A 26,646-nucleotide genomic window follows, 5' to 3' on the forward strand; every position below is an offset into this window, starting at 1 on the left:
TTGACTGCACAGCACACATGAGAAAGTGGAATCCTATAGTTGCATTTGTTTACAAGATGATCAGTTCTGAAGCATGAGAAAGAAGCAGGGCTGGGAGGAGTATGATGCATTCTGTTTTGAGCATATTCAGTCTGAGGTGCCTGGGGGCTACTGTAAGCCAGAAATAGGGGAGGTTGCTGATACCGACTGGATTTATCCCGAAGACTTGTAAAATGCTGAGCATCAAGGAAAAGCAAAAACAATAGAAATTAGTACATTAAAACAAAAAACAAAAAGACACACCGTCATTTAACTACATCTGGAATAGTGTTGGGTTGTTATTGCTGTCAGCTAATAAATCTGGGCAGAGCAAGTGCAGATTTTAACAATTTTAGTGATGAAAAGTATGGAGAGGTTTTCATATGATGACCCAGTGTGCATGGATCCTTATTTTTTCAAAGAAAAATGCTAAGAGGGGTTCAAATCATTACAAAATCATAAAGCACACAAATTAATTGAATTTGGATTGTTCACTAATTTCTAGAATACGATACACAAAAGACAAAACTTTACGATTACATAGGATCTATTACTTTACAAACTTGATAAAGAGACCTAAGGAGCATATAAGTTCAAGAAGGATTTGTTTCATGAATTCATAGATGATCATCCCATAATTGGTAACTAAAGAAAATGAGAAATATTCTTGGGATATTTTGTAAGGTCACAGAGTAATAGTTTTTGGAATATTCTTTGAGATCACAGAGAAAAATGGTGCTGTTTTCAAACATCTCTCTTTTGCCCACTGGTTAAGTTAATATTGAGCTAGGGAAACTATGATTCTCTATCCATATGACAATCTTAAGTTCCTTATAATGTTTTACCAGTATTGATAATAGACAACAGATGTTAAAAACACAAATAAGGCATTTTGAATCTTTCTAGAATTTGGGAAATTTCTGACTTAGCATTTTGGTGACCCACTGGAGAATTTCTGTTACCTGGCCAAGTTATCCCATTCTGTAGTAAATTTTTCTAAGAATGCTTCAACAACATTCATACAGTCATGGTAATCTCTTGTTCTCTGAAGATCCTCTTCCCTTTGCAAGCACAGGTTGTTAGACTGAAGGCACAGATCTAGCCACTGATCGTTCAAATGACTTATTTCCTTGTGTTCGGGAGACTTCTGCTTCTTTGTTAGCTTATCCACCTTTTCTGTGATAGTGCTCACCGATGCCTCTTTGCACTGTAGTTGCTCAGCAAAATCCTGCAGGATAACGAGAACAAAATAGGCAATGTTTAATGCAACCCCCAAATAAATATAGAGTGAAACACAGACGTATACCCCTCTAAGTTCCTAAATATGAAAAAACTAAAGAACGTAATGGTCATGAGGGACAAAGAGAAAATCTAAAAATCTCCATACCTCTTTATGAACATAAATTCCCAAGTGTATAAGAATCAGAGTAACTGTGATATTTTCTTTTATTGTGTTATTTTGAGACATATAAAGAAAAACTGATAAATGTGAAACAACATTATGGTTAATAAAGAAAAAAGTATTTTACCTTGAAGTGGGGCCTTCGTTTTCTAAAAATTTTTAAAGAGTTTGTTATGCTTTTGAGAAAAAAGAAATCTAATTTTTGATATCCCCTATTTTTTTTTCTGCATTTACAAATGATATTTCAGTCAAAAATATATGACTGATGATCATAAAGAAAAAATAAATCTTAAAGTTTGTTAGAAATTTGATCCTACTTTCAATCAGTCAAATGTTACAATAATTTTCTATTATTCTCATATCTTAAACTATACATAAATATATAATAAAAATATATTTCTATTATATTTAAAATTGACTATATGAGGGGTCTTAAAAAAGTTCATGGAAAGATTGGTATTTTTTTTCTTTGGTTGTTTTTTTGAGGGGTTTTTTTTGGGCAGCTGGCCGGTAGGGGGATCTGAACTCATATTATCTTTTAATATGATTTTTCCATGAACTTTTGGAAGTACTCTCATATATTAATATAAACATGTATTTAATTAACTAATAAGCTTACAGTCCTAGCTTTAGCAATATGGTGATGAAAATCTAAAAAGTAATAAGGCCTCATGTTTGCTCAGCAGCACAGACTTCTGGCTCTGACAGCTGCTTTGTGCAGGAACAAAGTATCCAGTGAATGTTCCCCATGCAAGTAGCCATTTGCAGCTCCAGGAATATATCTGAATGTTTAATTTATGGTCTATCCTTCCCTGGAACCAAATGAAGGCTGTTTGGATTCTTTCTTATTCCTTAAATAGCTGTTTTAATGTCTGAGGATTGGCAGACATCCCAACGTACTGAAGTAAATCCATAATACAACTCATGATTTTTACTATCTTGGCTTCCTTTATCTCCCCTGGAGACAAATTAATTCCCACCTTTACTTGGGAAACCATATTCTGTGCAATATTTAGCTCCAATTCAGAGTGTCTCCTCTTCATATTCTGCAGTTGCTGATCGGCATCCTGAAGATAAATCCAAAGCTCAGCTTTCAGGTGCTTGATTTCTTCCCAGCCCTGAGTTAAGTTCTGTGCCTGGGCAAGCTTTTGCTCAATCTTGGGAAAACACAGGGATAAAAGTTAGCAGCCACAGATAGACACATTAATGCGCAATGAAACAGAGCAGCAACTCGTCAGCCAGTCCGTGTGAACAAACCAGCACACGTGCACGCTTGCATGCGTGTGCGTGCACATACACACACAGAGTGATGAATCCAAAAATCACTTCTTCGTTTAAGAAAAGCAGATTTTCTTTTATATTTAGGGTTTCTAAAGACTTTAAGTGTCTAAGAGTTATGCCATATAATTTTAATCAGCGTTGTGAAGCTCTAAGAAGTTTTAGCAATCTATTAGGTCAAAGCTGTCCTAACGGTTTTTCACTTTTGAGTAGATACAGCTGTTTGGCTCATGAATTTGGTATTGGGATTAACTAGAAAAGACTTACATTGTTCTCTATTGTGCGTTTGTTCACCCTTCTTATAAAACACTGAGTTATCAATATTTTGAATATACCTTTAGATCTCCATCACTGATTTTTGAAACTATAATTTGTTTTGATAAATCATTTCTGTAAAAAATATATGGAGTATATCATCTTTCATAAGGATTTAAAGGCAGGTTTGTTTTGATAATATAACATAAAAGAAAAACCTTATATTATTAAGACGTTTTTTCTTTGGAATATTTTACTATTCTGTGAATATTTAATAAATTAAATGCCAAAACCAACCCTTACTTTAAAAAAAAAAAAAACCCAGACGCATTGCATTGAAGCGTTTGAGGCTGCAGAGGTGGCAGGGGCAGAGAGCACATGGCTCCTGTGCTGCCCTCTATCTGTTGTGGACAGGTACTGCTAACTCATCACAGCCCCTTCCACCGAGCTTCAGAATCCTTCTCAACACCACACTCAGTAGCAATTACAAATGAATTAGAAGAATGGTGACAGTTGGTATGTTCTTTGGCATCCCTGGTATAACAAAGCAAAAGTCAAGGGCTGCTCTCATATTAAGTATTGCCTAAAGAAAATGATGAAAAAGGGGAAAAGAACCCCCCCAAATGTGCAAAAATAGGAAAAGAGGGAGAATGGTAATTAAGAAGAGAGACGACAAAAGATGCTAATGGGTAGCAGTTGAATGGCACTAAGTGATTCAGTTCCAAATCAGTGTCATCAGAGTCAGAGTGCTTACTTTTCTATGACTTATTTAAAATTCCAGTATCTATTTATTACAGCAGCTATAGACGCATTATAACAATAACAACCCAAGATATATTTTCTTTAAATCTCACATACATAACATTAAGGCAAGAGAATATAATAAAACAAATTCAATGTGACTTAATGATTTTTACCATTTGCTCTGTTTGTTGAATGTCTTTTGCTGTGGTTTTCACTGAAGAGTTTGACAAGTCACACATGGAGCAAAGGAGATCTAAGTAGGTCCTTGCCTGCTCTTGCAAAGCTCTGAAGTGTTTGACCTAGAAAAAAAAAAGCAATTGTCAGAGTAAAAGAGATGTATGTTCTATTTAGATAGTAAATATTTGTACCATTTAAATATTTTGTTGACATTCCCAAAACAATCTTGCTATGCTCAGTGTTTTTCTTATTGTCATAAATGGTGTATATCAGCGACTCGCAGGAAAGAATTCAGGACACACTGATGGGCATCTATTTGCTCATTACTGCTTCTCGTTGTAATGACAGTAGTCTGAATGATCTGGGAATGGAAACCCAAGAAACTTCAATAATTTCTTCCAGATCCTCTGCTCACTTATTTTCCACTTCAGAGAAAGAATTCGTAGCCTACTCTGGTCTGCTTTTTAACATGATTTTGCATGTTTTGGAGACGTAAAGGCAAAGGTCAGAGTGAGTTTGTAGTCTTCAATGGGGGTGAGGTAAAAACACAGACAGCCAGGCTTCTTTTCTTTGTAAAATGTCCATCTCGTACTCTTCCCTTTCCACAAGCCTAAGAAAGGCTTCCCCAGGAGCATCTTTGATCTATACACAGAAACACGGAGAAATGTGTTTCTTCACAAATGCTCGGAATCCATGCAAGCTTCATTTTAGAAAATGGGCATAAAGCAGTCCACAAAAAAAAAACAACAAAAAAAAACCGTCCTCTTGCTCCCATGGAGCTTACATTCTTAGGAGAAGACAGATAGTACGGAAATGAGCAAACATGCAACACGATGTTTTGCAGGGCTGAATACCATGCAGAAAGTAAAGGTGGTAACAGGATAGAGCAGGATAGAGTGTGAGGCGGAGGCAGCACTACTTCAGGAAGCATGTGCTCATATCTCCAAGGCCTCTCCGAGGAAAGGACCTGAATGATTCGAGGGAGCAAGCCATGCCATGGGATAAGAACATTCCAGGTGGGGGGTGGGGAATACACAACAAAGGCAAAGCCTGATTCTGGAGCAGAGTGAACTGGGTAGGAGCACAGGTCAGAGGGGTGGGCAGGGCCCAAGTCATGGAGGCCCTTGTAGGAAGCTGACATACATCCCAATTGGCTGGGCTTATGCCTCTAGTTCAGAGTTTTTCGACCTCAGATTTATTGATATTTGAGGCCAAATAATTATTTGTTGTGGGGCTGTCCTGTACATTTCAGGATGTTAAGCAGCAGCCTTGGCCTCTGTTACTAGCATCTCCCCCACTCGAAGCTGTTACAACCAAAACTATGTTCACACATTACCAAATGCCCCTGCAGGTGGGGGTGGGGGGCAAAGCCACTACCTCCTTCAAGTGGAAAACCACTGCTCTAGTCCCATCAGATTATGAAAGTGGATTCTTCATTACCAAAAAGGTTCCTTTTTGGAAAAAAAAAATCATAACCAGCCTACAAAGGCCATGGTGAGAAATTTTAAACTTACTCCATGTGTAATGAGAAGACATTGGGAGAATCAGGATCTGACAGTGGCTTTCAATCACTCTTAACATTGTGTATAGAACAGTTTACCTGGGGCGGCAGGCAGCAACAGAAACAGGTGAGCAGTTATCAGGCCACTGTGCCAGACAGATGGGAAGTGACAGTGGCCTAACCGAGGCTGGTGGTGGATGTGATGGGAAGTGGTTCTTGATTACTACATAAATAGGGATAAATAAGGGGGGCAGTACTGACTGCAAGTTGTATGGGACAGAGCGGACCTACAGAAGCATTTAGTGATTTTCCACAATGATAAAGTCAATAATGAAGCCCAGTTGTTTGACTCATCTCAGTATCTTTTCCTCTGCACTGTATGACTGCCCAAACACACCATTCTCATGTGGGTATAACAAACACAGATCAATTTTCTATTAAGTTAGAAGTAGTACCTAAATTTTTATTCAATGTACAAACTGACTGGTATTTCAGTTCCAGACAGTATCATTGGTCACTAACCGGTGTGCAAGAGCATCATACCACCTACCTGTGACCCGGAGAAAGTTATCTGTCCCAAATGACTTTTGCAAATGAGAAGAGAATAAGACGTCAGAATTTTTATTTCACAAATCTATTTAATTTAAGGGGATAATGATTTATTTTGACATGTATATACCTGGCCTGATTCCAAAAGCATTGGAAACGGCATATAGACTGTCAGTGGTACGAAACGGCTGCAGAAGATTTTTGCTAAAATCAACTTCGAAAGCAAATCTGATAGTACTTTTTCGCATTTCCCAAAATTCAAAAACATATGATGCTCTGAATGGAATCAAATCAGTGTGTCATTTTCTTGTGGTACTGTGAACTGTATTATTATTATGTATTTATTGAGTGTTTACTATATGGGATGTGCTGGGGATACACAATGCATCTTGGGACCATGACCATTGTCAAGGCCTGACCTCAAGTGTGACTCTGCCTGAAGTCAGTAGTGGAATTCTCTGGTCACATATCCGAACTAACCAACCATGAATGGCCTGCTCAGTTTTTTATGAACACAGCACGTGTCAAGTGGAGAACTAACTAATTACAACAATACAAAGCAAAAACAAAATCAAACCAAAAAAACTCTTCCCCTTCAGAGTACTGAAGTCCAGGTGTCTTCACCACCTCTAATTCTCTTCTCTGGCTACTCAAAGTGGGGACAGACCACTTTGAGAGAACATATGGAAAGGCAGAAACAGTGAAGAATATAGTCATATAGTCTGGAATCCAAAGAGGGTCAGTATCCTCCTGTGATTACAGGTTATTCTGGTAAGTGTAGTAAATCTTCTCCTGTGCTAGCAAAAAGGTATTGGAATTAATACTCCCCCTCTACCTTTTTTTTTGTACCAAAGGAGAAAAATTTTTGTTCTGGATTGTTCTGAATAAAGTACATTAGAAACTTGGAAATAGCCACAAGTCAAGGAATGACTCAAGAGAGCTCACAGTCTAATGAAAAAGCAGAATATAGACAGTCTTTAATTCATTTTTCTTGATTCAAGGAGAGTTAGGTTTTATATGTTCTTACCCTATTCTTTATAAAGTATTACATGTGCACTTATGGAAGTCACTTTATGACTTAAATAATGTAAATTATTTAAGCCAGAAACTATACTTCAGATGATGAACTCTTCATGTTTCTAGGTAAACTAAATAAACAAGTGCATTACACTAATCTCAGTATGTGATTTAAAAAATTGAATTATTTATTGAATACTGTTAATTCATATCTGGCTGCAATAACCTTTACAACTAAATTGCTCTAAAATATTTTCCCACAGTTAACACTGCATAGAAAAGCTGCTTAGTACAAAAGTTTTAAAATATTTCTCACACCTTCTGATTAAGTCTCAGCAGCAAAATTTTAAGCACGTGAATGTCCAATATAGAATAGGTTCCTTTCATATGATACCAATGAACATTTCATCGATGATTTATTCAATAAGTACCTTGTTTGTGCCAAAAGCTGTGGGAGAAGCTTTATTGCTTTTCTGCTTACAAATCATATTCATTTGTGCTATGATATTTGAATTTCATCATAACTTTTAGAAGCAAGTATACTTACAATCATCAAATTACATAGCAGGAAACTGAGGCTCAGAGAAACTGAGTGACCAACCCATGGTCACTCCATCAATTAGGTATTAAAGTGGATCTTTGGTATAGCGCTTGTACTTTTCCTATCCTACCAGGTCAGCCCCTCAGTTTTATGCTCATCTTCCTGGCTGGAACATGAACTTGACAAGGCCAACCTCAGATCTTATTTGTACTTGTAGATTCCCAAAAGACACCACAGTTTGGCACATAATAGGTACTTAATATATTTTCATTGAATGGTCTGAATGACTCACAAGAATAACATAAATTTTCAGGAGTCTACTACCTGCTTAACAGCTTCGGCCCTGCTAAGAGGCGGGTGAGGGCTTGGCTTTAAATCAGCTTGGACTGCAGAAAGCCAGGCCTGGCACTGCTGCAGGGTGTCTTGTCGGCTGACATGCTTCTGAAGTTCATGTTCCAAACTCCGGTACACCTGAGACAAAACAATCATGTTGAGGTTGTGAGAGCTGCTTTCTATCTCTGTAAAGATCATTAGAATTAAATGAAACCCATCAATAAGTCCATTTAAATGTGTTTTCCCCAGGACCCCCTAACACCAAACACGTATCTAAGGAAGGTTGCATATTTTCCAAAATGTTGCAAAACACAATGGCCATCCCCCAGTTTATAACTTCTCAATGCACATATCACAATATTACCCTGATTAAGGGCAGAGAACATGAACAGAGTTAAGGTAAGTGTAGAAATGTGTTAGAATACATAATATTGTTGTGGTAAATTGTCATAAACGTAAGTCAAAGACTTTTGTAGCTTTTCTCCCTATGGTATGGGGAGAGTTTAATGTCCTCATTTCCTTTTCAAAGTTATGTTCCAGAACAACAGTAATCCAGAGTAATTCATACATTTTCTGATATGTCTATTCAATCAATCAATTCTCAACCAGCCAACGAATGTTCATTTTGTCCATAAAGACATACTGAGAAATTATTAAGTGTGTCCGTGAGATCAAGATGAGATATACCCATGATGTTACCTGAACAAACTATTACATTTAAAAAAGAAAAAAAGGAAAGAAGAAAATGAGTTTAGCCTGGCATTTCTTTTATTTTTGAGACAAGAGAAGTAATCATTGCATTGTGCTTTTCTCTGTCATCTGTTAAATTAATCATTTCCACCTGACATTGGGTCTATCCCTTATTTCTTCTTATTCGAAGCAGAACTAAAACAAAAGTGTTTTGTTCTCCATATCATTTTTGCAAATTTTAATTTTGAGTTTCTGACTATATTCTTACAGTTTTATCTGCTTTGCAAATTTTTAAAAATTACATTGGTTTTTCCAACATTTGCCAAAGCTTTTCTCTTTTAATTTAAGCTGTATCCCTAATACAAAGAAAATGCTTGCTATGAAGGAGGTCAGTGCTCAATAAATCCCTCTGTGAGTGAGTGACCAAATGGCTCTCCAGAGAAGCTCCACGTGCTTTCATGCTGTTTTACATCTTTCTCTTTCTTTCCCCCCCTTGTCATCATTTGCAATTATTTCTTAGCTAGCCCAGTAGCAAAATACATGGAAGACCTTTAAAAGCTTATAAAAACTTTTCACAGGATATTTAAAATTTCTAGAATAATAGAAAACAATTTACTTATTTTATTAAGTTTTTATTAAAAGAGCAATTCTTATCCATCTTACATTTATTTCTATGGCATTAAGGGTCCTGCTTTAGTGGAAGTATATGCATTAAAGTATAACTCAAAATTGGTACTTACTCCTTTTCTCAATTTCTATATGAATGCATAACAATACTGAATTAGAGTATAATCTAGGCTGCACAGTTAAAAAGAAAATAATGATTGTAAAAATTATAAAATAAACCTATTTCGGTGCTATAGAATAAATGGCAAATTAGAAATAAGTATTGATGGCGTGCAAATAAAAACAAACAAAACAACTTTTAACAAAATTTTCATACTCAATTCATGGAATAAAGGGATTGGATAACACTGAATGTCTGATGTCACATCAGTTAAATGCACGATACCATGAAATCTATTCTATTTCCTGACTGGCAACACATGAAAACTATCCCAAAGACTTGAACATCAGTGCTATTTGTGAAAACCTCTAGATTACACTTCCTCCATAATTCATTGTCAGCACAGAACTTGCTGGTGATACTCACCCTCTGAGCTGTACTGCAAATTGCTGAGTAACTATCCTTTGTGCCCTGCAGGTGAGCATGCACATTTTGTTTGAGTTTTGCTTGCAGGTGGTCTGCACACTGGCTGACCAAAGTGTCCCCTTTAGTTTTGAGGTTGTTCAAACAGTCTTCAAAACCAGCAATTTCTTCCATCATTGCCTGCAAAAAAGAAACAAATACAGAGTTCTCATAATTCCACTTTTAGTTTTAAATAACCTATTCATCAAAGTTTAAGATCAATAATTTCACTGTCTAATAAAGTTTTTGAAAGAATTGTGCAATTTAACTTGGTTACATATTAACAAATGAAAAAGAAAAAGCACATGCATATTTTCAGGGATACTCCAATGGAGCGTTAATGAATTTAAGGGATTAGTCATGTAGGGAATGATGAAGCAACATTTAAGACTAGAGTGTGTTCCTGGCTGGTCTCAGAGAATCATCTGCTCCATGGTATTATTGCTAGAGAAAAAGATGTCCATACATTTTTCAGCTGTATAAATTATAAGTCTAGCATAATTTTTATCTAAAGCAATCTAACCAGTATTTAATCTAATTTACCTAATATCTAGTTTCTATAATAATCTAATATCTAATTATTAATTTATGCGATATCTAATTTACATCAAAAAATATTTATATTAATAAAATAACATTTATACTTACCACTTATTAAGCACTTGCTACAGTCCAAGAATTATACACAAGCTCTGATAAATGTTTTACAGAAGAGGAGACTGAAGCATAGAGAGGTTATGTAGCACATTCAAGGTCATACAACGAGTAAATTGCAGAGGGTCCAGTTTTGAGTCCAGCTTGCCTGATTTCAGCTCACATCACTATCCCCACATGCATTCTCTAGTGAGCATGCTCATAGATAAATACTCAGGGAGGAGGAGCCAACTTTTTGAAATCAGATTTTAAATGCTCTCCTGCTATATGATGCTAATGATGAGTGACACACGCCAACACAAGGTTGCCTGGGTTGACACACAGGTATATCTAAGGTAACAGGTGGCCCCTCATCAGTGTGAGATTCATCACTTTTTAAAATGGTGCTGAGTTAGTGGTTACTTTATACACTCCATTGAAAAGAACCATTTTGTCTTTGAGTTGGAATGGAATCACTACATCATTAGGCGATTGATGGGATAGACTATTGACTGGTTGGTATCTTCTCAGTGTCTAGCAGAATGTACCATGTAGTTGCTTTTCTACTCATATTTGTTCAAAAAAATCTTTTCCTACAGACAAGAATGCTGAGGCCCAGAGAGGTTAACTGGCTTTCTTAATACACACTACCAGATATTGACCACGTCATGACTAAAATTGTTTTCCATTGAGAGCACCAATAAGTTGCTCCATAAAACTGTGACTATATGACATCTGTCACCTGGTACATAAAATTACTAAAAAGACCTATTAATAAAGATAAGATTCCTTGATATCAGTGTTGTGCTTTGTGATTTACAAAATGCTTTCACAAACATTGACTCTGGAGATTACCATGACAATGATGAAATGGGGCTGGTGTTGGTATCATCTTTTACAGAGGAGGAAAAGAAAGCTCAGAGAGGCCAGGTTCCCTCAGCTAGGAGGGGAAGAGTCTAGCCTGGAATCCAGACATCTGATTACTAGTCCCGTATCCTACCTTTGGTTTCCCTTTTCTAAAATAAAGACTAAATTCTGAGATTAAAAAAAAAAAAACAAAAAACTATTAGCTGGGAAAAATGCCAAGATTCAACTGTTCTTGATTCACTTGACTTGTCAATAGCCAGATGTGCTCGAGACTCAGACTGACACGATTCTTTGGATACTACCACTGTAATCCAGAGATGCACCTGTGCACACATCCCTGCCCACACAGACACAGGGCTGTTGAAGCCATCCTGCAGTCAGCTCTTTAGAGATTAGATGTACCTTGTGGTGGGCCAGTTGCTGGGTAATTGTCTCCAGACTGCTTGTCTCCAGGAGGACAGGTACCACCAGCCTGCCAGACATATGCAGCAGCCACTTTTCGACCTCTTGAAGCTCACTGTTGTAGTCTTCATGGTCTTTGACTTTTGCCTCCAGACTGAGGACATGCTCCTGTAAAACCAGGTGCCCATTAAGATGTCAATGTCAAGCCAAAAACCTACACAAAACTGTTTTCTGTTTCAAAAACCCTGTGCAACTCATAGGTTAGTAGTTACTTATATTAGAAAACTACTAGGAGTGGAAAAAACATGGTTATCATGCCATTTAAATGTCCATCTGAATGAAGGAAAAATATTGGCCCATATCACTCCTTAAAATGACCTGAAAGAGAGAAAGGAGTCAGGGCCCACATTTTGGCAAACATACACTTTTCTCTGAATCTTTTCTCAAATCTCTCCTTACCTTTCCTACGCTGCAGAGGTCCTGGTAATCACTTTGAAGTTTATCTATTTTGTCCTTTAAAGCAACATCCTGCACCAGTTCCAGAAGAGCTTCACCTTTCTCTCTTACTGATTTTACTGATGGTTCATGGGACAGCACCATTTGTTGAAGTGACTTGAATTACAAAAAAAAAGAAAAAGAGCCAATTCATCTATGTGAACATGGTGAAACACATAAGCCTGTGGCATGCATGAGAGGACCTCCCTCAAAGAAAGATCTGGTGCATATTTCATGGATCAATAAATGTAAAATATTAAAGAGAGAATGATTTATTGTGGCTAATACAGTTTTTAAATACCGAAGAAGACTGATGCATCAAATAGCCCTTCATATATGGAGAGGGAAGTATGGAAGAAAATGACAGTAATCTAAATTTATCATAGTTCATATTTCTGACTTCCGCCTCATTCCTTTCAGCAGAAAAAAAATTTCAACATAAAATGGAGTGAGGCCACTGTCTTTAGATTTTGAGCTCATAAAGTTAATTCCAGCTTGAACTAGATGTGAAGTTAGGGAGACAAATTTCAGCGGTAAACTAGTTGGGACGAGCTAAAAGTACATACTTAAATAAATCAGGAAATCGGTGAGAAAAGAAAAAAAAAGGGAAGGTCGTGAATCTTATGTGGCACCTTCAAAGACAAGCTTTCAGTCTTGGCAGAGAGGCCAAGGAAAGAAATAGACATATTGGTTGGAGGAGATACTTGCAAAAGCTTCTGACAGGCTTTGGGGTAAGCTTCTATGCGGTAATTATTGAAGACTATCACTAAACCATTCAGATCAAATTTAGAACAAAAATTATTCCACATATAAGCTTCAATAATTGCTTCAAAAATTTGAGCAGATAAAGTATCTGTATCTATATCATGTATAGCTGTATCTACATCACTACTTATTCTTTCAGAAGTTGATTTCTTAGGTGTTTAGCTGTAGTTCGTTAATTACAACTTTTTCTTACAAATACATCATTTTCAATTTACCATAGGCCAGCTTTTAGGCCTTGGGTAGCAAAAGATGAAGGAAAGCTTCTACGTGGAACAGATAAAGTCTATAGGTATGGGGTCCTAATGCAGCAAGATTTAGGTGGGGACGACACTGTCAGAAAAGACCTCCATTTATTGATTGATATAATCGATACATTTACTGATACAATTTTTGAATATCAGATTCCTGAATGGAAAAATAACTCCAAGATGGTATATTTATTCAAATAAATCTACGTGGTCATGGTATCACTCACCACCAGCAGAACAGACATATTAGGGATATTTTTTAGCACCCCTATGGGTGACACATGCCAGGAATCATCTGCCTCTCATCTGGTCCCTACAGGACCTCCACATGCACCTGTCAATGGGTAACAAGCATTACCTTGTATTTAGATAATTGAGCTTTTTTCTCATATAATTCCATTTTGGGTTCTTCAGGCATGTGTAGGATTTCCTGGTATTCTGCTATCCACTGAGTCAATGCTTTACATTTATCTGAGAATTCCTTTGCTAAATGAAGACATTTTTCCAGGGTCACGTGCTCTCTTCGGACAGTGCTGGTCAGTTCCTTCAACTGCTCCACGTGATCATGGATCTCTTTTCTTAACGTCTCTGCTTCCTCTTCCTCCAAATATTTAAGAGCCCTCTCTCCTTTCTCCCGGGCCGATTTCAACAAACTGTGGCCTTTCTCCATGTCTTTTAGCAAAACCTGAGAAAAAGAGTAAGTAGGAAGCAAATACAGAGTTAGTCTTATTTTTTTCCTTTTAAGAAAAAAGCTTTCAAGTCCCATTCTTGAGTCCACCTATTCCCCCTAAAATAAATTGTTGAAGCTTATAACCACATTGGACCTGCCAGGAATCAGGAGCCCTCTTTTCTTTACTTCAATATAGGTTTTAAAAGTCTTTATCAATATATCATTCCCAAATCAGAGACATGAAAAGAACTTGATGTTTCCCGCATCCTTAGCAATCTTCCTAACGATCTAAGTTAAAACTCTTTGTTGAGGCTATCAATTTGAGATAGAATTTTTTTTCTTAATATTTAAGTGTCAAACTGGAATTTGGTTAAGACTTTCATGGGCAGCCATATGTAAGTCATTCAGATGACAACACATCACAAATAAATGAAAGCCAGCTTTTGCCCTTAAAGAGCTTATAACTTAGTATTTGGTGTGGGACGATGAGCTGAGGGTCTTCAATCTTACAGGGTAGGGATGAACCCATGTGCTTCCAGTATCTACACAGGAGAACGGGGCAGCTCATGAAAGAGGGAAGGCGGAAGATGAATGTGAAATATGCATGCCTACCTCCAATGTCTTCAGGTTTTTCCCCATCATCACTTTATCTACTTTATCAATTTTGGTAGCCACATTCTTGAAGTTTTTATGAGTAGAGCTATACCAGTCAGAATAGGAACTGAGGGAGAATTCTGATTCCTCCAAACTCTGGATCTCTTCCTCCAGGAATTTTACTTGTTCCTTTGAAAGAAAAGAGTACATTGAACAGTGACTTAAAGACCTGTGCCAGTGCCCTTGTGGATAAATATGAATCTTCCCCAGAAGCTAATGGATGGAAAGACATCGTGGCTTGTGAGGTTTTCTGGCCTGGGATGAGCAGGGGCCATCTGCTCACCAGCACGTGGAGAAGCAGGGCCTGGTATCTGGAGGTCAGCTGGGTGGCCTGGGAGGCCATTCTGCTGCTCACGTGGCTCTCATCCAAGATCTCCTGTGCTCTAGCTCCCACGTCCTCAACCTCATCTCTGTAGGCAGTGATTTCTTCATGCCATTTCTGAAATGAGGTGTTGGAGGAAAAGAGTCAATCTTAGCCGTTCTTGAATAAGATGAATATATTCCTTCTTAATAGAAAATTAGTTCAGTGCATGTTTATAATTTTCACATTGAGATGTAATTTTGAAATTGTCATATATAACCTTCATGAAAAATTGTGTTACAACTAAACAGTACATTTATGAGTAGTTTAAGTACTTTTCTGTGTGTATTCCGTTTTAATTCAAAAAATTTTTTTAAAAAGTAGCATACATTTTTATATCTTTTGTTGCACTTAGATCGATTTTAAAATAGATGAATAAAAAAAGAAATTACCAAGACCTAAGCATTATTTTGAATGTGTTAGAATAAAACTAATCATCACAATGTACTATATTAGAGCAATTTCATATCAGAACCATAAACTTAAATGATTGTAATACTAGCATTCACGTATCTTTACAAAGCAAGGAAATAAGGCGTAGAAAGAAAATATAAAATATTTCTATTAAACTACATTCTATCAAAGACTAATCTATGAAATAATTGCTGTAAGAGAAATGCTCTACTGTAATTTATATTAAATTCCTATGCAAGCAGAAAGAGATTTTGCAAAATCTAAGCCTAGGACAAAACTGTACTAAATATTTTAATAAAACAAACTATGCAGGATAACCACTGCTTTGACAAAGATAAGGAATTTACAGGAGTTGTACCTTCATCTGATGTAACTGTATCTCCTTGGTTGCCCGGTTAGAGTGACGTCCAGTCCTGAGACTAACTTTCCCCTCCACTGTTTTTAGCCATTCATCTACTTGCTGAAACTTTTGCTCCATCAGCCTCAATTTGTTCACTACATTATTGAACTGAGTTCGGGTCTCGGACAGTCTGTGCTGATAAGCCTGCCAGTCCTGCCGGAGAGACTCCAAAGCCCGGTCCTCTGCCTGGGGGACCCCTGATGGGATCACGTCCTCTCTGGTGTGCAGCACTGAGTTCAATAGTGCCTGCCCCTCTGCGCAGTGCACTTGTAGCTCCTGCAGGGAAAAAGGTGTGGCTGTCACCTCGTTCATATTTCACACCTGCACAGGTAGGCCTGTCTCACCCAGGCCACCTGTGCCAGCTTGAATAATCTTTTTCTGCCTTATACCAAAAATGTGTACCTAACACTGAATACTGTTTCCCAGGAGAAAGATTATGAAAATCTTTCAATTAAAATCATCAAAACACACACACACACACACACACACATCCATACACGCTTGAACACACATACACAAACTCACACACACCAGTGTTTTTCTCAATCAACAGTTTCTGACATTTGACTTTTCAGTTTACAGGCAAAAATACTTAAGATTAAAGGGCTATTGTTTAAAAGAATAACCTAGACTTATTATGGCTCATAATCTGCTTAAAGTGCCTAAGGCTTCTTGCTTTGTCTTTGAATGGTCTCAGTGCTACCCTTATGGCTGAGAAAGAAACAATGGACACTCTTTTTGCTAAGGAGAGATCCTTTGCTAAAGCTCTACTCTATAGAATGTGGTGGCCAAGAAAAGTTGGACCTGGAGGGCACAAGGCACACAAACCTGGGAGGCTATATCATCACATCTGCCCACCAGGAGCTCCTAGATGCAGATACATTTCCTCTGCCAAAGCATAAGCCCCAGAGATTTACCCTATAAATTCAGTATGAACCAAGACTTGAAGAGCATAAACTATTTTTTATGTAAAGAAAAATTCTTACATCCTTAAAGATGTTAGCAAAACAATATTATATATTTATTTTTCTAATAATAAAAAATCCATACTGTTGCTTCATCTGATCATCTAAAATGAAAGAAATCAAGTCGAATCCCACCAAGAATATTAAAAGCACCAACATATTTATTTAAACTATGGTTTAAGGGAAAAAATACTCTTACTATCGGATCAAACCATTTGAAACTGCTGGTATCTGATCATTTTTACCTACGAAAATAGCAATCTCATAGGGTTCAAACTAATAGAACCTTTTCCCTCAAATATGATGTTGCTTCGAGAATGGCATAATGTGAAAATGCACGTACATGGAAACAGAAGAACAATATATACGGTGAAGTAGCCATCAACATGGCCACAAACACAGAAAATTTATCTCAAATTCTTAGATATTTTTTCAAAGTTATTTTGTACAATGTTTTCCCCTAACTCAAGGTTGGCAAATTTTTTCTGTAAAGAGCTTGATAGTAAACATTTTAGGCTTTGTGGGCCATTCGGTCTCTGCTGCAACTACTTAACTCTGCCATTGTAGCACTAAAGTAGCCACACACATAAATGAATGGGGGTGGCTGTGTTCCAATAAAACTTTATTTAAAATGCAGACATGGGCTGTAGTTTATTGACCCATACCCTAATTTATTAATCTTCCCAATATGTCATCCTTTCTATATTTCATAAATAACAGTTTTATCTATTATACAAATCATTATTCTATTAGGTAAAGTCCCATGTTTCCCATATTTCAAGTATTTATTCTGCAGGGAAAACATGGTCCAATATTTAAATATAGATATATGTTTTATGACTCGAATTAGGGCTTCAATTATACAAAATAGTTTGTGAATTTGGTCCACATAGCTGGCCGAGCCCCACACCACTGTGCACGCTGTAGGACATCAGCATCCTGAAGAAGTTCTGCTGTGAAGTTGGAGCATCACAATTCCCCACTACCGTTTTCTGCTATTAGCATCTTCCTTCCTTTTTAACATTTGTGGTGACTCAAAATAAGACAATGTAAGAATTAATGCATGGCAAAAACCAGAGGTTGGAGTTAGGTTTGGGCCACATTAATACCGACTGAGGTGAAATATTTTCTTCTGACCAGAGCAAGAGAAGCATCTGCTGGTGCTGAGTAACTTATTGGCCCACTTCCTACACAGAAGCTCAGAGAGCTCCGCATTTTCTTGCCAAGGGGGGTCTGGAGTGAAGTGCTGAGAAGGGTTAGTTGGAGAAAATAAAGTCAACTCTACTCAAATAAATTACAACAGTTAGACCTGGCAGACCAGGACATCCTATTCTTTTAAGACAGGATGAATGAAATCCTTAAGTAAGCTAACGCAATTGTGACCCTTCTAACTGATACTATTCATTTATTTCATGAATGGCCATATATTTAACTCAGATTTTCTCCTATCTCATTTAATCTTCCTAACAACTCTGTTGAGAAAACTGATTCAGAAAGGTTCTCTCTTGCCTGAAGTCACCTAATGGCAGGTCCCACTGAGAACTGCAGTCCAAACTTCTTAACCCCAACCTTGTGCTCCTGCCATTACACAATACTCCCTGAGACCTAACAGAAACCACCAGAAATTTTATAGACCAGGGATAACCATAACAGTCCCTGCTTTTTCTACCTTGTCCAAGTTGTATGCCCATCTTGCCAAATCCTGAACCAATTTCAATCAGGGCTGACAGCACATCAGTTAGTAAGTTCCAACACACTCCTGGTGGGATGTGGGCTGACATCATTGGCTTTTGTCCGTTCTCCACTCTGTGTAACTGGTGGCCCTTTCTTGGGCAACCTCCCTGACCCCTACCTACCTGTCAAGGTAAGATTAAAGGCCTCTCTTTGACACTGCATAAAGTCCCTTGCATTAGTCAATGATTGTCCTCACCACATTGTTTCTAACAATCTACCTATGGGTTTTTGTGTTCTAGAACTCTGACCTTGGACCTATATCCTCAACATTGTGGGAAGTTTTGGTTGAAACCAGATGGCCCAAGATACTGGAATAGTGTCACATTCTACTGTCTCCTGCTGCTCTGTCCCACATCTGCTCCAATCCTTTAGGGGGCAATGGGCAGGTGCACCAGTAGACACCATAAATTAGATCACTAGCCATTCCTGTCAGGGCCACCCTAGTAGCTGAACGACTTCCCCAAGTGCCATCCTGCCCAATCTAGTCTGTCTGCCAAATGATCTCAACTAGCATATGCTACTGAGGTCCCAGAATGCTCTAGGTCAAATCTTACTAAGGTTGAACTTATTAGGTACCAGCTGTCTACAGGATTCAAGGTCCTATTAACTTCCTGCTACTTAATATAGTAATTCCACATTTGGAATTAGGATTCTTTCCTTTGTTTTAGGACAAAGTAGACATTACCTGAAGATCTCGCAGTGTAGTCTCATGTGTGTGGGCATCACCTTCAAGAACTAAATGTCGGTCAAGCTTTTCTTGTTCTTGCTCCAGCCAAACTTCAAATGCCTTTAGGTCTCTCTGATATTCTTGGTGCAGGCGAACGAGTTTTTCAGACTTGGTTACTGCTTCCTATAATTAGCATATAAAGTTATTAAGGCAGGAATACATTACTGTATGCAGTATCAATGTGCCGTAAAAATTCACTTTGGGAATTTTAGGAAAGCACTATTATTAAATTGTTGGAATATGAATGATTTCCAAGAAGAATGAACCTTCAAGATTTATGTAAAAAATGTAAAAACATAATGTTTCAGGATTAAAAGGGATCTTAAAGATCATTTTGTTGAATTAACTACCTGATCTCTGAATTCCTTATAAGATGTAACATAAACATGTCAAAAAATGAATTAATTTTTCTTTTCATAAAAATTCACTTTTGCTAATGAAGGGAATTGAAATTCTAATATTGTGTCTTAAATCAGGATTTGGATTCACTATGGATTTAATTTTCCAGGTACTTTGTCTAATAAAGTAGAATGTGCTCTGAAAAGTATTTTTATTTTCTTTGTGAGGCCTAAATGAAGAATGATAAATATTGGTAATTATTTCCTACTTTAGAAAACTCTCATTACCAGACATAGTAAGGCATTTATGTATCTTCATTATGAAGGTGTCCAAAATTTTTGTTAAATTGGTACATTTCTGGGAATTTTTAGTTGAGAATTATATTACTTTAGTAACTATAATTTATTAACAATATTTGAAGGTGTTTGTGTGGTTTTGCCAGTGATTCCTTTAAAATATTAAAATTCACTTTGCTTCTTTTATTCTGTTTTCCCAAGCATGTCATTGTCAAAAATAAATGAGTCTTTGAATAAGCACAGCTCCAAGCCCTCTTATTTGGAACAATAGGAAACAAAGGTACAAGGAACCTGGTTAGCCATACCTTGGCCCTCTCTTTGATTGCTCTGTATCGTTCCTGTAGATCCTGGAGTTCCAACTGGGTGACATAGTGTTCCGTCATGCCAGCTCCTTTGACTTCAATGGTCTCCAGCAAGCTGCTGTAACTCAGCACTTCTTCATTTAATAACTAGAGAGAATTTTTTAAAAAATAAAGGAGTTACCCATACACCATGATATCAGTGATACTGCTAAGATTAAGATATTTTAACTGTACAGTTGACAAGTGAGCTTAGGTTATCTATCTATGTATCAATCTATTTCTCTATCTGATATAGATGCGTATGTGAGTGTATGAATGTGTGTTTGTGTATGTTTGTGTGTGTTTGTGTATTTCATACATGGTTTAGAACTTTCTTTGAGCTACTAATTACCAATTAACTACTTATACTTCTACTTGTATATCTCAAACTCATTATGTCCAGAAATGGGCTCCTGATTTCTACCTCATGCCCATTCTGCTCCAGCCCCACCAAATCCCCTTCACCTTCAGTATTTTTTCAAACAGTGAATGCCACAGCCCTCCAGCCAGAGGTCAATCCAGAACACTGGAAGTGCTCCAGTGTCTCCCTCACCCTCCATCACTGCACCCGAAAGGAAATGCTGTTAGTTCCACCTCCCCATTAAATCGTCACATTTGTCTTCGTCTCCTGCAGGCCCCCTAGCCCGTGCTGCCCTCGTCTTTCGCTTAGACTGTTGCAGTGATCTGCTAGGCAGATTCCTGGCCACCAATTCTTGCCCCGTGCCTATTCCATACTGCACCCAGCAACCTAAGTGCTTGATGTCTGAAAATGGAACTATGTTACTACCTAGTTTAAAACATTGATTATCTTCCCAAGGCTGTCAAGGTCAAGTGGAAAATCCCCAGGGCAACGACATGGCGATGCAGGATCAGGTCCCTGCCACCCCTCCCAACTCACCTCCCAGCACCCTCCCTGCTTACTCTCTGCTCCAGCAACATGCTGCCTTTTATACTGTGCCAGGTTTTTGCCTCCCTCAGGGCCTGCAGACATGCTGTTTATTCTGTCTAGAATGTTCTTTTCCCAACTCCTCCCAAGACTAATTTCTCTGCACTCAGTTCTTTAGGGCATAGTTTACATGTCTGCTCTTTCAGAGAGGCCTTTTCTATCTTTAGGGTAAATGCTGGACATAGCCCTATTCCCCACTCCCTGCACATACCAGAGCTCCCCCTTCCCCCTGGGAGACTACCCCTGGCCAAGGTAGCTACCCAAGGAAAGGCACGTCACCTTCAAGAACAAACAGAACACTGGAGGGAGCAGAGTAACAAGTAGATTAACTTATCTGCTCAGCCAGATCTCCAGTGTGTTCTGAGTTATGCGAGCTGGGCGAGGGTCTGCATGTATGCCTGGAAATGATTTACACCCCTACTCTGATCTGTTCACTATATAACTGTTGTATGTACTCCATGGTGGTGCAGATATCTGACTGACTGGCTGCTGTCAGTGTCTCTTTTAAGTCTAAACAACCATCGTCTCTACCCACTGGACCTCCGGGTGAGTTCTTTGGAATAGGCAAACACGGGATTGCCTTCACTGATTTGGGGCTCCTGTGTTACACTGTCCCTCACCCTGATTCCAAACCATCTATATTAGCTCTTTCCAAATTACTCTCTCCCACATCATGCCATTTCTTTTCTTCATTGCTTAACAGTTATAGTTATTTATTTATTCAAACATTTATGGCTGACTCTGTGTGTCCCCACCAGAATACAATCCCTTTTATTCACTTAGAATCAGGCACAATGCCGGCATGTAGCAACTTCTCAATAAATATTGATTGGATAAATAAATATTGTCATTAACTAGGCAATTCATTATTATAACAGATAATAAATGTAGGTAATCATGATGTGGATAATTATGATTATATTACTTTACAGATGCATAAATGAGACTCAGAAATATTAAGTGACTTGGCGCAGGTCACATCAAATCATTTAGTCATTCAAATAACTTTTACTCAACATTTGCTCTGTGTTAGAGAGCCAAGAGCTGAGGATATAAAGAAAACTGAGCATCTCTATCCACTGAGGGAGCAGGACATGTAAATATGCATCCTATGAAACTGATAAATACAAACACAGGGCTATGAGAGGACAGAGCAACTAATTAAGCCTGGAGGGGTGGCGGTGATCTCATAACAAAAATGACTTCTGAACCTATTCAGAAAGTGAGCAGGAGGTTTGCACCTCTGTGAAGAGGGAAGAGAGAAATGGAGTCTTAAAAGATTGTGGCACGTTCAGGAAATAGCGTGTCATTCAGGTGGGAGGTGAAAGAGTTGAGGACGGTGGAGGAGATTATTAAAATTCTTACAAAGCAGGTGAGGGAGGCTGGAATTATGCTGTAGACAGTGAGACGCCTACAGGGGCTCTTAAGTAGGGAAGTGAGACATTCACCTTCATATGAAAATAACACACGTGGAAACAAGAAACAAGGTGAGAAGTTAGGAGCCTGTTACAATTCAGGTGCAGGACCTGATGGTGCGAGGTGAGGATGGGAAGGAAGGAGGTGGGGATGAGGAGGTCTGCAGTCTAGTGCACTCAGTGTGCGGTGTTGCAAATGAACGGAAACCGAGAGTACAGGAGCTTGAAGGATTTCTGTGTAGAAGTCCTGCTTGTAAGGCTGAGATGGAACTGGCCACCTAATGAATATGCCCTGGAGCAAGGCTGCAGTGCAGCCATTGCTCAAATCAAATGGCTCCAAAAATGTGTGTTTAAATACTACCATCAATAAAAAGGTTTTAAGAACAATTCCTCAATATTTATTTCTTTACTTAAAAGATCATGTACTATCACACCAACATAAGCATTTTTTTAAAATGCACAAAAGTAGTAACACAAAAGGATGGCATAAAAAGCAAGCATTTTTACATCTTGAAGATAGCAGGCTGAAGATATTAAAAGATATTAGAAGTTGCTAAATTTTAAATGGTCTATATCATAAACCATGGGTCTACACAGTTTTCCCAAAAGAGAGAATTTTCACTCACTGATAAAATAACCACAAACAAATGTCTGGCTAAAGAAGCCATTAGAAATTACAGTATGAGCCCCAACTATAATTACTTATGTGTACAGCCCTGGCCTACAGGTAAGCACATCTTTGACTGTGGCATTCTAAGGAAGCCTGTGGGAGAACAAGTGTCACCTGAAGCCCGGCTCTAACCTTGGCCTTGCCGAGGGCGGTGGTTTTCTCCCGCAGCTCCGCGTACTGCCTTTCAGACTCATGCAGGCCGGCTTCCACGCTGTCCATCCAGCTGGAAAACTGCCGAACGTCATCCTGATAACTTGTCCACTTAGAAAGAGCTCCTTCGAGTTGACTGAAAGGGATTTGAAAGAAAAGTAACCTGTATTGAGAATCCTTCTGAGTCTGGTGTCCACTCCAGCCATCAGGGGGTGCAGAGATCAGGAAAGGGTCAGGCTTGGGAGCATGCAGGCTGGCCAGGGCTGATCCGATCCGAGTCGAGGTCTCTGGCAAGGACAGCCTCAGGAAGCAGGGGACAGCTAAATCCAGGCCCACAGGCAGAAAAGTGGGACTGGACATAAACCCGAGAGTCAGTGACCAGGGGACACAGACACAGGGAGGAACTTGAAGGTAAAACCAGGAGAGATCCCCTGAGTGGGCCTTTTCTGGAGCAAAAACTCTGGGCAGGGAGAGAACCACCACTTAACTCTATCAAGTTGAGCAGGACAATCAGAGCAGGAGAGAAAGAAGGGAATAACTAAAGGAAGGAAGGAAGACCCGAGGAAAAATAAGCACAGTAGCCATCTCACCTGAGACTTAAAAATCAGAAAATCACAATGAAAAATAGGCAACATTTCCTGACTGGTCTAAATATTAAAACTTAATTATTTCTCTTACAGACAAAGTAGGCACTTCCTTGTCTTATTAGGCATGTTATATTTTTAATTCCATCAATCGTTTGTGTCAAATTTTCTGCCATGTTTTGGGTCCTTTTGCAGTGGACATTGTCAGTGAGCCCCCCATATGTACTGCCAGACCATAGCAGTGCAGATACTGCCACTGCACTCCGAAACCTCTTAGCCCAAGGACATTCTCTGGTCCCTGATGTCCTCTCAGCTCAAGGACAATGTAGACAAGCAGTGAGGGGTTGGAGGGGATCGTTGCCCCCTGGGGTGACCATCAAATGCCCTCCTGACTCATGGGAGTTTGTTCACAAATACCCCAGCTTCCCTGCCCCTGGGGATAACTCTGAGGCACCTGCTCTGCACCAGCTCCCAGCACTTCTGAGCCGGATTAAGTCCCAGTTGCCCACACATAATAACTCGTTTGATAATATACTCTTTATCGGCTGCCCCACCCCTTCCCCATCTCTCTTTCCCACTGGGGTTATCTCCCAAGTAAACGACTTGGTTGTCATCAATACATCATTACATTATGAAACATTTATTTATCTTTTGATTTTTAAGCAGTGAACAACAGCAAAATAGAACATGCATTTTTAGTTATATTAAAATGTAGGCATAGTATTTGCAGATCAACCTAAATGCAAGATTATACCTGCCAGTTTCTTCTGTTCTAATAAGGAAAATGAAAAAAGCAAAGAAAGAAAGAGAAAAAGAAAGAAAGAATGAAAGAATAAATGAAAGAAAGAAAGAAAAGAAGTCCCAGGAATGGTCTGTCACTGAAACACCACAGTGACCTTTAGTACTGTTTTGCCAGGGCTCGCTGCAGGTTCACTCACCTTTTACATCGAATCCCTGCAAACAGCAGGGCTGCCCACATATCCTTCACACTCTGCAGTTGCTGCTGAATAGCAGGAATGCCTTCGGGAGAGGTATTCTGAAGGACAGATTCTCCCCTGGTCACTATCATTTTCATCTGAATCTCTTTTTCCTGTTTCACTGATAATAGAGCCTATAAAAACAAATACAGAGGTCCTTTGTCATTTGCATGTTTAACATCTCTGGCTTCAAATATTGCAGTGAAGATAGTAGCATGATATGCAATCCTGTTGGGCCATGGAGCTCCCAGGCTACTCGGGTGGAGGGTGGGGAAGCCTCTTGCTGTTGATGCCAGTAACCAGTCACCAGTCACCTGCTGGTGTCTAGAAGCCTTGGCTTTGCAGGTTGGGGTCTTCTCTGTATAATCTCTTCCTTCACTGATGTTTTATTTTACTGGTTTTAACAATGGAAAAATATACTACAGTAGAATTCACAAATTCTTAATAGTTATAGGATAAACAGCTTATAAATGTTAAGATCTCTAACACAACGACCCTATAGAAATAATTATGCATTACAAGTTCATAAGCACTACTTGTTTTCTATATGAGAAGTAAGTTTTATTGCAAAGTTATAAAGCTGGTAGTATCACCTAAAAGGCAAAGCTTCATCTCTCTTCTCATCTGGATCTTGCCAACCTCTACAGCCCCAGCTTTAACCACCCGTTGCCACCTGTTCCTGTTGCAGCAGTAAGGAACCGCTGTGCTGTTTCTTTCCTCCAGGTTTTGCTCACACTTTTCCCTTCCCTGGTACCATTCTCAAAACTCCACCCAGTCATCTTTGCCAGGATAACGCTCTCCATTATTCTTAAAAACTCAGTTTAGGTACCAGACTTCCTAAGAAACCTGCTCCAGTTTTGAACCCTATCGCCCCTGCATGGCTCCACTCCTGGGTGTCTATCCATATCTGCTTTTGTTTTCTATATTTTAACCTCCAGCCTTATACAATGAGAGCCTTGAATACAAAGACCTTATTATATTTGCCTTTGATTCTTTGGTGTCAAGACAGAGTGCCAGTCTCCTAGAACACACCCAGTATATGAATGAATGGAGATTAATTATTTTCATCACAAATGTAAAATAACACTAATATCTTGGGATGGGAGAAAAATTGACTAAATAATACAGGCAGGCAAGTGAGTTGAATAAGATGAAAAATGTTCTTCCCTATAAAATGTTCATTAGAATATTTTCTCAAAGTAAATATGTCTGTAATATAATTTGAAAATAGTCTCTTAAATGGCTATCAAGCAAGTAATCACATTTGGGGTTTGTTCTCTTTTATTTTTGTGAAGCATCTATGGTTGAGTGCAGCTGGGATCAAATGGTTCAGCAATGCTTAGGCAAGCAGGCTCACACCCACAAAGCATTCTGAAACTTCTTGTAGAGAGACGGAGACATAATCATGCCAGGCAGATGGAGACTTGAGAAATTTCTAGAAAATGAAATTCTGTAAGTTAGAAATATTTCTCTCGCAAATTGCATACCTCAAGCTTGAGCATCCTGCTATCCAGCACACTTTTGTCCGATGTCGGGTGGCAGTAAGAATCCAGTGTGTGAATGGCATCTGTCATCCAGTCTTGCAATTCTTTAATCCCGAGAGAGAACTGATTGTGTTCTGCAACAATTCTATCCATTCTTGACACTTTCTCCTGGAAATGACAAAACTGGTTTTCTGGCTGTCCACTTCACAGAGCCTTCACAGCCTACAGCTACTCACATTATAAAGCTAATAGTTTGTTTGAAACAACCACAGTCAGTCATAACTGTATATGCTTCACAGATAGGATGTAAGTCTGTATTAAGTCGATGAGATGTGAAATGTCTTCCTAAATAGTAAACATATTAGAATAACTGAGTCAAAAAGCAGAAAAAATTATTTTAATGTCCCTCAACTTC

At 38.6% G+C, this 26,646-nt stretch overlaps 1 protein-coding gene across 1 annotated transcript in view; it reads right to left on the reverse strand.

Moving 5' to 3' along the window:
* The window catches only part of SYNE1 (spectrin repeat containing nuclear envelope protein 1), a 422,354-nt gene that overhangs the window by 177,076 nt on the left and 218,632 nt on the right, over positions 1–26,646 (reverse strand). Inside the window, exons 61-75 of the mRNA XM_063096991.1 lie at positions 26,235–26,399; positions 24,709–24,881; positions 23,169–23,322; positions 19,970–20,113; positions 18,988–19,152; positions 15,628–15,879; positions 14,712–14,867; positions 14,387–14,557; positions 13,463–13,789; positions 12,056–12,208; positions 9,659–9,835; positions 7,807–7,953; positions 3,871–3,996; positions 2,401–2,577; positions 981–1,246 (exon numbers count right to left, since the gene is read on the reverse strand). Of these exons, the coding sequence (XP_062953061.1) occupies positions 981–1,246; positions 2,401–2,577; positions 3,871–3,996; positions 7,807–7,953; positions 9,659–9,835; positions 12,056–12,208; positions 13,463–13,789; positions 14,387–14,557; positions 14,712–14,867; positions 15,628–15,879; positions 18,988–19,152; positions 19,970–20,113; positions 23,169–23,322; positions 24,709–24,881; positions 26,235–26,399 (2,753 nt within the window). The remainder of the gene's footprint in view (positions 1–980; positions 1,247–2,400; positions 2,578–3,870; positions 3,997–7,806; positions 7,954–9,658; positions 9,836–12,055; positions 12,209–13,462; positions 13,790–14,386; positions 14,558–14,711; positions 14,868–15,627; positions 15,880–18,987; positions 19,153–19,969; positions 20,114–23,168; positions 23,323–24,708; positions 24,882–26,234; positions 26,400–26,646) is intronic.

Source organism: Cynocephalus volans, chromosome 5 (genome assembly GCF_027409185.1).
Source record: "Cynocephalus volans isolate mCynVol1 chromosome 5, mCynVol1.pri, whole genome shotgun sequence".
Lineage (NCBI taxonomy): Eukaryota > Metazoa > Chordata > Mammalia > Dermoptera > Cynocephalidae > Cynocephalus > Cynocephalus volans.